The following is a 12,259-nucleotide window of genomic DNA, read 5'->3' as shown; positions in this document are numbered from 1 at the left end:
CACTAAGTGGTCAAGGCCGAAAGATAGGCAGACAGACATATGGCCAGACCCCCCTAATGAACAAGAGCAAAACAAAGGCTTGCAGTTCAGCCTGAAGGTTAATTGGCTTTCGTAGGAGAGAAGGGAGGGAGGCAAAGAAGAGAGACAGAGGTGTCCACATAGAGGAGGGAAAGGATGACAGACTGCAGACAGAGAAAGAGGAGAGAGCCAAAAATATATTTCATGAAAGTACAACAATATGGCTAAAGACTAGGGGGAAAAAGACTGATAAAAGAGACTTGGACAGAGGCTGGAGGCAAAGTTAAAACATTTAAATACCATAGCCTCACAAGGGAACTTGTTCTTTACATCTATTCATCTGCATCTATGTTTACTCCAAAGACCACTGTACTCAACCCAGATATTGTACACAGAAGAAGAGAAAATACTCTGAAAAGAGGATACTAAAAAATAAATAACTAATTTAATTGAGGTCAAAAGGCCAATGTGTTGGGTCCACTAAAGCACAGGGATTCTCCCTTTAATTAGTGCCCAGGAAGACCTCATTTAAACAGTGCACACGACTCCCCTCAGCCAATTACTTTTATATTAGAACGGGAGAGAAGACGGGAACGATAACCAAAGGACTAAAGGTTTCTGGAAAACATCATCTTCTCAAAACAGACCCTTGACCTTAGAAAAAATTGACACAGTTCAGAAGTTGTTACCAAAAGCACCTCAGAGGATACATTAAATAAAAGGGTTGGGGGGTAAAAATGTTATTATTGAAATGGAGATGGATATTATATAGATCATCTGGAGAGATGGAGGAGGTGTCAATTAACCCATGGTTAACCCATGGTAATTAGCAATGAGTTTCAATAGCAACATATGCCAAACATAAAATGGAAAGGTCTGTGGCAGGCCATTTGTGAGTGGCAGAGGGGTGCTTGTAATGATAATTTCATGGTTGAACAATGACATCTTCGTATTGACTAAGTTTTCACCAGTACCAACACTGATGTTCATCCTATCATATGGAATGAGAGAATCATAGTAATCTGCAGGGGGATCGAGGTTTCAATACCTTGTTCTTAAATGGCTTTTCCAAGCATTAGAAACAAAAACAGAAGGAGAGAGAGGAGGAGAGGAAAAGTCACAGCCAGCCACTCCCATACATAAACATGGACGGGGGAGCAAGAAAATGAGCGAAAGAAAAGGAGAGCCTTGACTTCAATTGACATTTCAATAAGTGGAACACAGCGTTACCGATCCATTTGCCTCAACTTCACGCCCTCCCCTCCCCTCGTTCTCTGTGTAAGGCAGCTGAAACAATTATTGAGATAGGTACCTTCAGGCCATGTATGTTCCGGATCCCTGGAGTCTTGCCGGCTGAAACAGTAATTGACTAGATTGTAGAACACATCACTGGGCCATTTACAAATGTGCTGAAAAGGAATCAGTTCTTTATAAAAGGAAAAAAATAAAAAGATGAAATGAAATGAGGGTTACTCTGACAAGCGAGAGATTGAGATGATGGGCTCTTGGGACAGCTAGTAGTACAATCAGAGTTAGAGAACAGAGAAATAGTTTGATAGAGAGCAGGACACAGAGTAAAAGAGAGAGAGAAAGAGAGAGATAATAATATGTTTCGTCACTTTGCCCTTGGGGCCTGTTAACGAATTGTGTGTGACTTTGAGTGGTGAGGGAAAACAACATGGAGGTATAAAATGGGTAAGTTTTGAAAATGCACTAGTTGTGTGCCAGAGATCATGCACATTTCCAATGTTCTTGGAGCAATAGAGATGTATATTTAGAAATCACTGTCAACACAATAACAGAATGAGCCAAAGACTTTCAATGTTGTCCAGACGCTCAACTGTTACTTCTAGCCACCAAATGCTCCCTTTTACTTATAGTCTGAACACAGCTGAAGGGCTTAATATAAGCCAAATTTAACATTTCTGCAATTTTGTGGTGAACATTGTGAATATTTTTGTATATTTAAATGTCATCTGTGATGGTTGCCTACACATTCACTACAAAGACGTATTTAGCCTTTCAGCATTACCAACCCATGATAAACTGTAACATGTCACTCTGTACCTCGTGGAAAAATCTGAAGAGGGTCCGGCAGCATTCCATTCATGCGCTGTTCACTCATTGTGTTGTAGTACTGAATGGGGAAAAGATAAGGGACAGATAGTTTAGGGCAATGATGGTTATTATTCCACAATTACTGAGAATATGTACAAGAATGTTTACAGAATAAAAAACTTTACAATATAAAACAGATGAAGAAAAGCCTTGCTAAATGTGCAATGTGACAACGCGCTGCTCCGACAAAAAAAAAACATGACACAAAAAATTATGTTTATCTAAATGACATCAGAATTAATCCACAATGTTCCTATAAAAGAAATCATGCTGTGCTGAAAGCTGTTGCCGATGAGGACCTATGCCCTATGGGCTTGTTCTGAAGGAGTGTAGCATTAACCCTTTTCTCCTCCAGGTCAACAGCTCAACCAACACTCATATCCTACAGGACCTGCGCACACACACACACACACACACACACACACACACACACACACACACACACACACACACACACACACACACACACACACACACACACACACACACACACACACACACACACACACACACACACACACACACACACACACACACACACACACACACACACACACACACACACACACACACCGGACGCTTGCCAAGGGAATGCAATAATTGATGTTTCAGTTAACCAAACCATCTGTTAAACTGTGTGTGTCCGTGTGCCTGTGTGTGTGTTGAAGCTTCCAAACAGCAGAAATGTACAGCAAGACCTTACTGAAGACCCTGTTTGACAATTGATGTCTGTCTTTATGAAGTCCACACATACACATGTGTTCATTGTGTTTCATTTACAATCCAGTATCAACAACCAAGTCATCAGAGCAATATGTAAATGTGCTCCCTCTTTGTGGGGGAGGGGGGAGGGAGGACGATGGGACCGGCTTGGATGGGAATGGATCAGAATGGCTACCCAAGTGGCACAGCTGTTATTAAAAGGCCTATTTATCACTGTCAGATCCTTCCTCGCTCCTAGCCCTCCGCTTTCACCCTCCAGCGTTCACACTAGGCCACATCCTTACAATGGGCCTAATACCAAAAAACGTGTTGTGTGTTGAAGGTGTGTGTGTGTGTGTTTGTGAGGGGGTGAATCGGGGATTCATGTACCTTTAATTTTCCGCTCAGCTAGTTTATTGATTAAGGCTGCAATTATCACCTAATCTGTAGTAGGTGTGTTATTAAAATACATTCTCCATTGTTGGCCAATAACTAAACAGTGTCCGATCCCAAATACCATCGCTCAGCCTTAAGGGACAAGTGGGAGAGCGAGAGCATAGAGTGGGTTTCATCATCATTAGCAGACTAAGGGGGAAATGGGAGTAAGAATGGTGGAATTAGAGCCACTACCTCAAGGGGGAGCTGAGCAGAGGAATGGATGAGGTCAAATGGGTTTTTTTTTAGCACCTGACACAGGCCAGTCTTTAACTTTGAACAGGGGTGTCTGTCTTTCAAGGTGTCGAACAATGATTAGAGATGCCTGCAAGACAAGCGGGTCTCACAGGAGCATGTAGCAATCAATGTTCTTCTCAGTGATGGGGGACACTTCTCACAATAAATGCCCTCAGCAGACACATGTTAATTAAGTGCTGAATTTGAGCATTAATTTTGCTCAGAAACAAGGTGCATGAATTTTCCGCAAGGCAATGTTAAAGCAGGAAAAAAGACTGCGTGGTAAAAGTATATTTAAAGAGCTGGTTATGAATGTAACAGCCACACACAAGCGCACGCAAAGACACACACACAGGCTGTGTTCGAGATGCCTACTAACGTCTACTGATAGTCATTTTGATGTCAATTTGAGTATGTTGTGGTTGTGTATGTAATATTGTGCAGGCGAGAAAAGCCCCGAAGAGAAATTACTTCCGGTAAGATTTTGTGTATGGATCGATAGGTCAGCTGAGATGCTTCTGTATACAGTGTAAACTGTCTGACGAACCTTGCATTCACAATCAATCGTTAAGTAGACAGTATGAGTATATACATGTAAATGCCTGTTAGTAGGCCGTTTAGAACACAAACACACACACACACACGACTAATGAATTATTCCACCTTTCACCTAACAAGCTGGTTTGCCTTAATACATTTTAATTTCACATAATGGCTGTCTGCTCACCTGGAATTACCAACATAGAGGCAAAAATCCACTTAGGTCTCTACGGAGGCAAAATGGCAAACACAGCAAACAACCGAAACAAGAAAAAAAATCCCTCTGAACACAAATGCAAATGACTGCTGAAATGCATAACCCTTGCACAAGACATTTTAAGTACTTGGCTAGTGTAAATTATATGAAAGTGAGCCCGGTGTTTTCCAGGTGATCAGCAGCTTTTTTGTACACTTGGCTGTCCCATGAGAAGTAGAAAGCCATTACAGCACTCTTGGATTTTTTTGGCAAAACTTCATTGTACAAATGGCTTTTGAATTTTGTGTTCAAAGCAGTGCGCTGTTGTGAATACTAATTATTTGTGCTGGGTAGAGTGAGGCGCAGGTCAGGGTCGTAAATATAAAATATTTGACTTAACTGACGGCCCATACAAATCTGTGACTACCAGGGACCCTGAAGGCTACAATAGTAGCTTGTACATCGCAGTTGCTTTAAATAGCAGACCTCTTTTGTCTGCTATTTAAAAAAGCACAGGTATACTTGTGACTACGGCTGAAGTTTTGGCTGATCATGTATTTCAATCAAATGACCACAGCCTTTTCGTAAAATACACAACATAATGAGGCTATACTCAAAAATCCTAAAATCTTATTGGTACATCAATACTGTGACTTTCTCTTGAAAGTTGCTTCCAGTCAAACAGGACACACAGACAAGAAAGGGTTAGGCATAATTTCAAAAGAACTTCAAAACAAGTCAGCTGAATTCATGAATAATAAGGCTGCATAAGGTCAATACTTTTTCCATCCCTGTTTCACAGCACTCATCGGCCCAATAGCTCTCTTTTTGCTTAATCAGCCTGCTACACAATGCTACTTAATGATTAAAAAGCAACCACAAGTGAATGCGTGAAAAAATGGACAAAAAACATGGAGAGTAAAATGCGCCTGTGGCTCGAACAGCATCATTGTGAGCTGATGGGGGGTAAAAGACATCCACAGATGAAAGTAGATTTTGAACAATTCTGCAGCCCAGGGGGCCCGCTCTTTAATGAGGCAAAACTTTAAGTACTGAATAATAAATAATAAAAATTGACAGTTCATTTAGCTTTCAGTGTACCTCGTAGAGAAAGCCATTAAACTCATTTACTCTTACTGTCCGTGGCATGAACAGTAAGTATGGGGATATATGAACATGTAATGCACCAAGTGGGGGAGCTGAATGGGTAGTGGAAGTTTGTGTATGTGTACGTGGGTATGTGTTGCTGATAACGACCAATAAGGAGTTTTTTTACCACATAGGTTAAATACAGCTGGGTGAGTCTATATGGTTTCAAAATGATCAGATGTACAGATTGCTGAATTGGAGATAAATACATTTGTAAAAGAGAGAAGCAAGTGGTCAAAATGTGTCATTGTATATAGTTTTCAAAATCTACTTCTTTCTTTTTACATGTATTTCTCTACCAGAAGAATGGTGCCTCCTACACCACATTTTTTTAGATAGACATTCTTCTTTTTAAAAACGCACAATCTGAAATGAGATGGCCACTCTGCACACCACTAAGGTTTTGGTGACCACGGAAGGTATACTGCAATTCTGAGATTTGCTTTTCAAAGTTTTTCAATTGGTTATACCTTATTCCTGTCAGTTAGAAGGACAATTTTTGAGTGTTTGTGCTAAGATTTGGAGTGGTCTGTCTCCCGAGATTTCTGCCCAATGAAAAGGGAAGTGAGTGGCTCTTTAATTGTGCTGCACAAAGCATTTAAAAATACAAAATATCAAAGTATGAGGAACATAAAATGCTCAATATTCTAGCTATTATATTCTATCTATTCTTTGGGAGTGCCTTAGCAGCCTAATGGTTACTGCGCATGCCACAAAGTTCTCTTCAAAGCTGAAAAGGCGACAGAAAAGATCTTCATTTGGATTGGAAAAGCAAAACACCCAAAACCACTTGTGCAAAAAGTATAGTAAACTTTAGATTGGACAAAAGAGGGATCTCTCTTTTACAGTTTTTTTCGATCGATAAACCACAGTGGGCACAACTGTAGCTCAATGTGCAAAACTCTAACTACAGTCTTCTCTACCAACAGTCACTGGAGCTGAACAGTTCACTTCACCTGCAAAATAGGCTCAGTGCATCAAACACTATGAACCAGCCTCATTGAGATAACACACACTGTCACTCAGAAACAAACTCAGAGCATAAACACTAGCATCAAACCCCAATACACTAATTACAATCTTTTTATTTTATATTTTATTGATAACATTTCCAAATGTAGTATGTATCTGTGTACATATTCTATAATTGTAATACAGAAATCAATTCCTGTAATGTTGTCATTTACTGTAAGGGTGCAACTCTTACGTTTTTGTTTGCTGGGAAATTTGTATTACAGATGCAACTTTAGATCTTTGACGATTGCGTTTCACCCTCAACCCTGCTTCTCTCAATGAGAGACCATGATTCAAAACAGGGTCTATCAGTGTTGCCCTTACTGTATTTCATCATAAATGACAGCTACATGTCTTCTAGGTCTTCCTCCACACATCCACAGTATCACTCAGTGCGTTTCCATGGCACAACTAGATTGGATTAAGACATATATCGAACAAGACACTCGAACAGACCGTGTCACTTGTCTGAGTATACATGGCCTTTCAGAAATCGGATAAATGTCCGATGCATGGCTGTCTCCACTATGCTAGGTGGCGCTGTAGCCCTTTCAACCATGCTTTCAACAAGTGGTTTTAGAGCCACGTCCGGTTCCCTTCCGTCAATAACCCATGGTGTAGCCTATCACGCGCAGGCACACAACAAGCACAGAACGAGAAGTCCGATATGCGATGTCCGATCCCTGTATACATGCAGAGAGAAAGCCAACAATGAACGAATTATCTAGGTGTTCTTATCCGACTTCTCTTGTACGTTATTGTGCCGAGTTGTGTCCGAAGTAGATCGGATAAAGGTGTTTACATGCAGTTTAAAAGTCCTGTTGAAGTCTTATTCGCTTAGTTACCCGATTATGAGTCTGCATGTAAACGCACTGACTGCTTCTCTTCTCCCTCCAACAACCTGTCTTCCTTGGTCCATTTCCAAAAAAAAATATTTTTGAGCTTTCCCTATACTGTATACAGTATCACTAACAAGTCTAAAACAAGACACCTTCTTAGTGTTTCAGTTGAAATTGCAATCAGCAGTGTTTGAATTGCACTAGGCTGATATCCATTCTGTTTTGAATGTGTGGTTTACAGTTGTGACAGCAGTGTGTTAGCATTTGAACAAAGTGCTAGAAATCGATCGAAAAAAAACTGTAAGATGTTCAGACATGCAGTGGATGTCATTGTCATTGACATTGTAGAAAGAAATGGCAACACTGAGATCAGAACTACTTTCAAGTAAAGAATACAGTTCCCAGAAAAACTCCTCCAGTAATATATAATCCTGTCATGCAACCTCTGGGATGGATGTGACATGATGAAAAAGGAATTTATGTACTCACATATGACAACATGGCTTTGAGTTCTTCATCACTTCTTACAGTGATTCTGTCCCCCACCTCATCTTCATCTTAAAAACACAGAGATTTGAATCATTTCATTTGAAAACTTTTTAACAAAATAATAAAACATGAACAGAAAAGGGAGCACTCAAAGCAAAACACCATGTTGATATTAATATGAATTGATTTTACATTTAACAGTAAAGAGATAATAATAACCTATTGTTCTTGTGGAAAAGCAAATATATTATACACAGTTACAGAAAACTCTTAAACTTAATGAGAAACACTTTTGTTTTTCCTATTATGAAAACTTGGAGCAAAGTCATTCCTTTTGAAACAGTTCACACCACTTGGAGGAACCAAATGGGAGAAAAGATGCTAAATGTTTGCATAATAATAAGGCTACTAGCCAATTATGGAATCAAAGTTTTGAAAAATTCATTTCTTAACTGGAGTATTTATTAGGTCAGACCGTTGACCAACAGCTGCTATAACGGACACTTACATTCAAAGGCTGTGACAGTGGCTTCAGGCATGACATCTCTGATTGCCACCTGAAATGTATGGCGGAGTGAATTAGAACAGGGACATAGTTTAAAACTGTTGACAGAAGCAGGGAACCTGAAATAATTAAGAGACCACATAGAATTAACAAAATATACTGGTTGTGGTCATGGTGTGTCAGTTTCAAGCTGTATGTGTGTCGTTAGACTGCACAGCTGTTTTTAACTGTAAAGTGAGAAAAAAAATAGTGACAGTTAGCTAGCGCTGTAGCATTTTAGGAGACTCACCAGCAAGTCATTGAAGTTCAGAAGGGATGGACAGTCGACGGACGAGTCCATGTCACCTGACGGCGTTTTTATACGGATCACTATTGCCTCGGTGTCCATTGCGCAGAGATTATTTAAATCTAGTATGAGCATAAAGAGGCAAAGGTAAGCCTCACAATAACATTTGGCTGGCTGTCTAAGCTAACGATCTGATTTCCTGCAGTGGCTTGTACTAGCATGCTAGCATCCTGCTCAGTCCGGACACTAGTGTGAAGTGATGCGGAGGTTTAAAAAGGTTAACTGTTGAGCTTTGTCACTGCCGACAGCGAGGACACGTCATAAGCTCATGAAAGGTTTGGCTTTAACTGCAAATTGGTATCTGCCCGCATTGTAGAGCAAAGTTTTTAACTGTTTTATCGGAGGTTTTGGAAAACCACTTCTGCTCCAAACGTTTCCTAATCAACATCCGCTCAAGCATTTCAAAATAAAAGATCACTATTCTAGTGTCCAGTCAAAAATGGCTACTTTTACTGTCAAGTAAATCCCTGAAATATATTGGCTACTAGAAAAAACGTGTTACTGACTACGAGAATAAAACAAATGCATAATATGCATGTAGTTAATGCAGGCTATTGTGCCACTTATCAGCATTCAAATATTCTTGAAACATATTGGTAAATACTGTATAGCCTATATATACAGTGGCTTGCAAAAGTATTCATACCCCTTGGAATTTTCCACATTTTGTCACATTAAACTACACGCGTACATTTATTTTATTGGGATTTCATGTGATAGACCAACACAAAGTGGTGCATCATTGTGAAGTGGAATGAAAGTGAAATATGGTTTTAATTTTTTTTTAGAAATAAAAAACTGAAAAGCGTGGCATGCATAAGTATTCAGCCCCCCTGAGTCAATACGTTGTAGAACCACCTATCGCTGCAATTACAGCTGCAAGTCTATTGGGGTATGTCTCCGTCAGCTTTGCCCATCTATAGACTGATATGTTTGCCCATTATTCTTTACAAAATAGCTCAAGCTTCAGATTCAGCATCAGATTGGATGGAGAGCGTCTGTCAACAGCAATTTTCAAGTCTTTCCAGATATTCTCAATTGTATTTAGGTCTGGACCTTGACTGGGCCATTCTAACACATGACTATGCTTTGATCTAAACCATTCCATTGTAGATATGGTTGTATGTTTAGGGTATTTAACCTTCTGGAAGGTGACCCTCCACCCCACTCTCAAGTCTTTTGCAGACTCTAACAGGTTTTTCTGCCCTGTATTTGGCTCCATCCATCTTCCTATCAACTCTGACCAGCTTCCCTGTCCGTGCTGAAGAAAAGCATCCACACAGCATGATGCTGCCACCACCATGTTTCACGATGGGGATGGTGTGTTCAGGGTGATATGCAGTGTGAGTTTTCCGCCAGACATTGCACTTTGCGCTAAGGCTAAAAACTTCCTTTTTGGTCTCATCTGACCACAGCACCTTCCTCCAACCCATTGCCACAAGCCATGCTTATATTCAGATGAGACCAAACTTGAAGTTTTTGGCCTGAATGCAAAATGCAATGTATGGCGGAAACTAACACTGCACATCACCCTGTACACACCATCCTCACCGTGAAACATGGTGGTGGCAGGATCATGCTTTGGGGGTCCTGTTCTTCAGCAGGGACAGGGAAGCAGGTCAGAGTTGATGGGAAGATGAATGGAGCCAAATAAAGAACAGAAAACCTGTTAGAGTCTGCAAAAGACTTGAGACTGCGGTGGAGGTTCACCTTCCAGAGGGACAACTACCCTAAACATACAGCCAGATCTACTATGGAATGGTTTAAATCAAAGCATAGTCATGTGTTAGAATGGCCCAGTCAAAGTTCAGACCTCAATACAATTGAGAATCTCTGGAAAGACTTGAAAATTACTATTCACAGACGCTTTCCATCCAATCTGATGCTAAATCTGAAGCTCAAGCTATTTTTTAAAGAAGAATAGGCAAAAATGTCAGTCTGAAGATGGGCAACGCTGGTAGAGACATAACCCAAATAGATTTGCAGCTGTAATTGCAGGGTTAGGTGGTTCTACAAAGCAATGACTCAGGGGGCTGAATACTTTTGCTCGCCACACTTTTCAGTTTTTAATTATTAAAACAAATTTAAAACCACGTTTAATTTTCATTCCACTTCACAATTATGCACCACTTTGTGTTGGTCTATCACATAAAATCCCAATAAAATAAATGTACGTGTGTGGTTATAACGTGACTAAATGTCCAACATTTCAAGGGGTATGAATACTTTTGAAAGGCACTGTATATATACTAGATAGTCAAGTTTTATATATAAATATATATATATTAGTGGTGGGCCGTTATCGGCGTTAACGTGCTGCGTTAACGCCAGACTCTTATCGGCGATAAAAAAAATATCGCCGTTAATCTCTTATTCCACCTCCTGTTCGGCTCAGGGGAGATGGTTCCCTCCAGGGCCGATGGCTGTTCGCCGTCGGGGTGAACCCCCTTCCGTGTGTCATATTTTTTATTTAATTTTTTTGAATCGCCAAATACACGTAATCTATATATGGTCTATTTTCATATTTAACTGGTGCTAATTATTACATTAACGCTAATTTGTGTGCGCGTAGTGTCTGCTACGTTGCATCTCTCCTCTCCTCTCTGCTCCGTTTTGTGAAGGGGGGGCGGGGCTCCACTGCCGATACACACACATACACAAGCAGACTCGGCACAACACCGGTGAGCACACACACCCAGTTAGAGAGCTAGAGAAGAGAACTACACGCAGTAGGTTGGTGTGACAGAAAGTCCAAAAGCCAACGAGTACATTATAAATGGAGTGAAGTCTACCCCGACCGTCTGAAAAGCAGCGAAAATATCCGCGTTTTTTAAATGCATTATGCACCCAACGTGAATCTAGTAGCGAGGATGCTAACGTTAGCTCTGCTGCTAGTAGCCTACTACCAGTTAATGTGCAGTTCAACACAAACATCAGCAACAGTTATCAGAGGAACATCTCTACAGCCTGCATAGATCTCAATAAATGACCCAGAGGTGTCTGACTTCACATACCATGAGGCAGTGGAAGCTTAAAAGTAAGCTACTGGAAAAGTGTTCAAAACAGCCTGTCCTGAGCCAAATTTTTAGATTTTGAATCAAATCACTCATACACACATTAAAATAATAGCCTTTAACTTTAAAACAGATTGTTGTAGGCCTAATTTTTTTTTGCAGAAAGAAGTTTTAAAGAATTGCTGTTGTAAAAGGAATAAGGTAAAACAAATAAAAATAAGTGCTGTTAAAGTTCTTTACATGATTTTTGTTTGCATAAAACATGTCTCGTTTGCAGTTATTGTAGGTTTAGAAACAAAAAAATTACAAATGTTCCAACTCAAATAATATTTGAATTATAGCCTCCACTTTCAGTATGACCCTTAACTCATCTATAATACTGTCCATGATTTGTTTATACATTGTCAATAAAAAGCAAATATAACAATTATTTGAACATGACTAATATAAAAAAAATTGTATAGGGGCCAGTAAAAATTGACTTCGGGCAAGTAGAATTCAGACCCACTTGCCCGTTAGGGCAAGTGAAAAAAAACCTTAGCGTTGAGCCCTGCCTAACAGTTTGTAAACACAAGTACATCTTGTTGAACATTATTTATTTTCATCTCCAATTATCATAGTAGAACAGCTTCCTCAAGCAGTTTGTGATGCATGTTG

At 40.0% G+C, this 12,259-nt stretch overlaps 1 protein-coding gene across 2 annotated transcripts in view; it reads right to left on the bottom strand.

Moving 5' to 3' along the window:
• The window catches only part of map2k5 (mitogen-activated protein kinase kinase 5), a 59,402-nt gene extending 50,464 nt beyond the window's left edge, over positions 1 to 8,938 (bottom strand). For both annotated transcript variants that reach the window (XM_080054060.1, XM_080054061.1), the window contains exons 1-5: positions 8,532 to 8,938; positions 8,246 to 8,294; positions 7,738 to 7,805; positions 2,086 to 2,155; positions 1,331 to 1,371 (exon numbers count right to left, since the gene is read on the bottom strand). In XM_080054060.1, coding sequence (XP_079910186.1) covers positions 1,331 to 1,371; positions 2,086 to 2,155; positions 7,738 to 7,805; positions 8,246 to 8,294; positions 8,532 to 8,663 — 360 coding nt within the window. In that variant the 5' untranslated portion in view covers positions 8,664 to 8,938. The remainder of the gene's footprint in view (positions 1 to 1,330; positions 1,372 to 2,085; positions 2,156 to 7,737; positions 7,806 to 8,245; positions 8,295 to 8,531) is intronic.
• Positions 8,939 to 12,259: the final 3,321 nt, after the last annotated feature.

This window comes from Ammodytes marinus (assembly GCF_949987685.1).
Source record: "Ammodytes marinus genome assembly, chromosome: 1".
Taxonomy (NCBI): domain Eukaryota; kingdom Metazoa; phylum Chordata; class Actinopteri; order Uranoscopiformes; family Ammodytidae; genus Ammodytes; species Ammodytes marinus.
The sequence above is the reverse complement of the archived record's forward strand: the minus strand, read 5'-3'. Positions and strand labels throughout refer to the sequence as shown.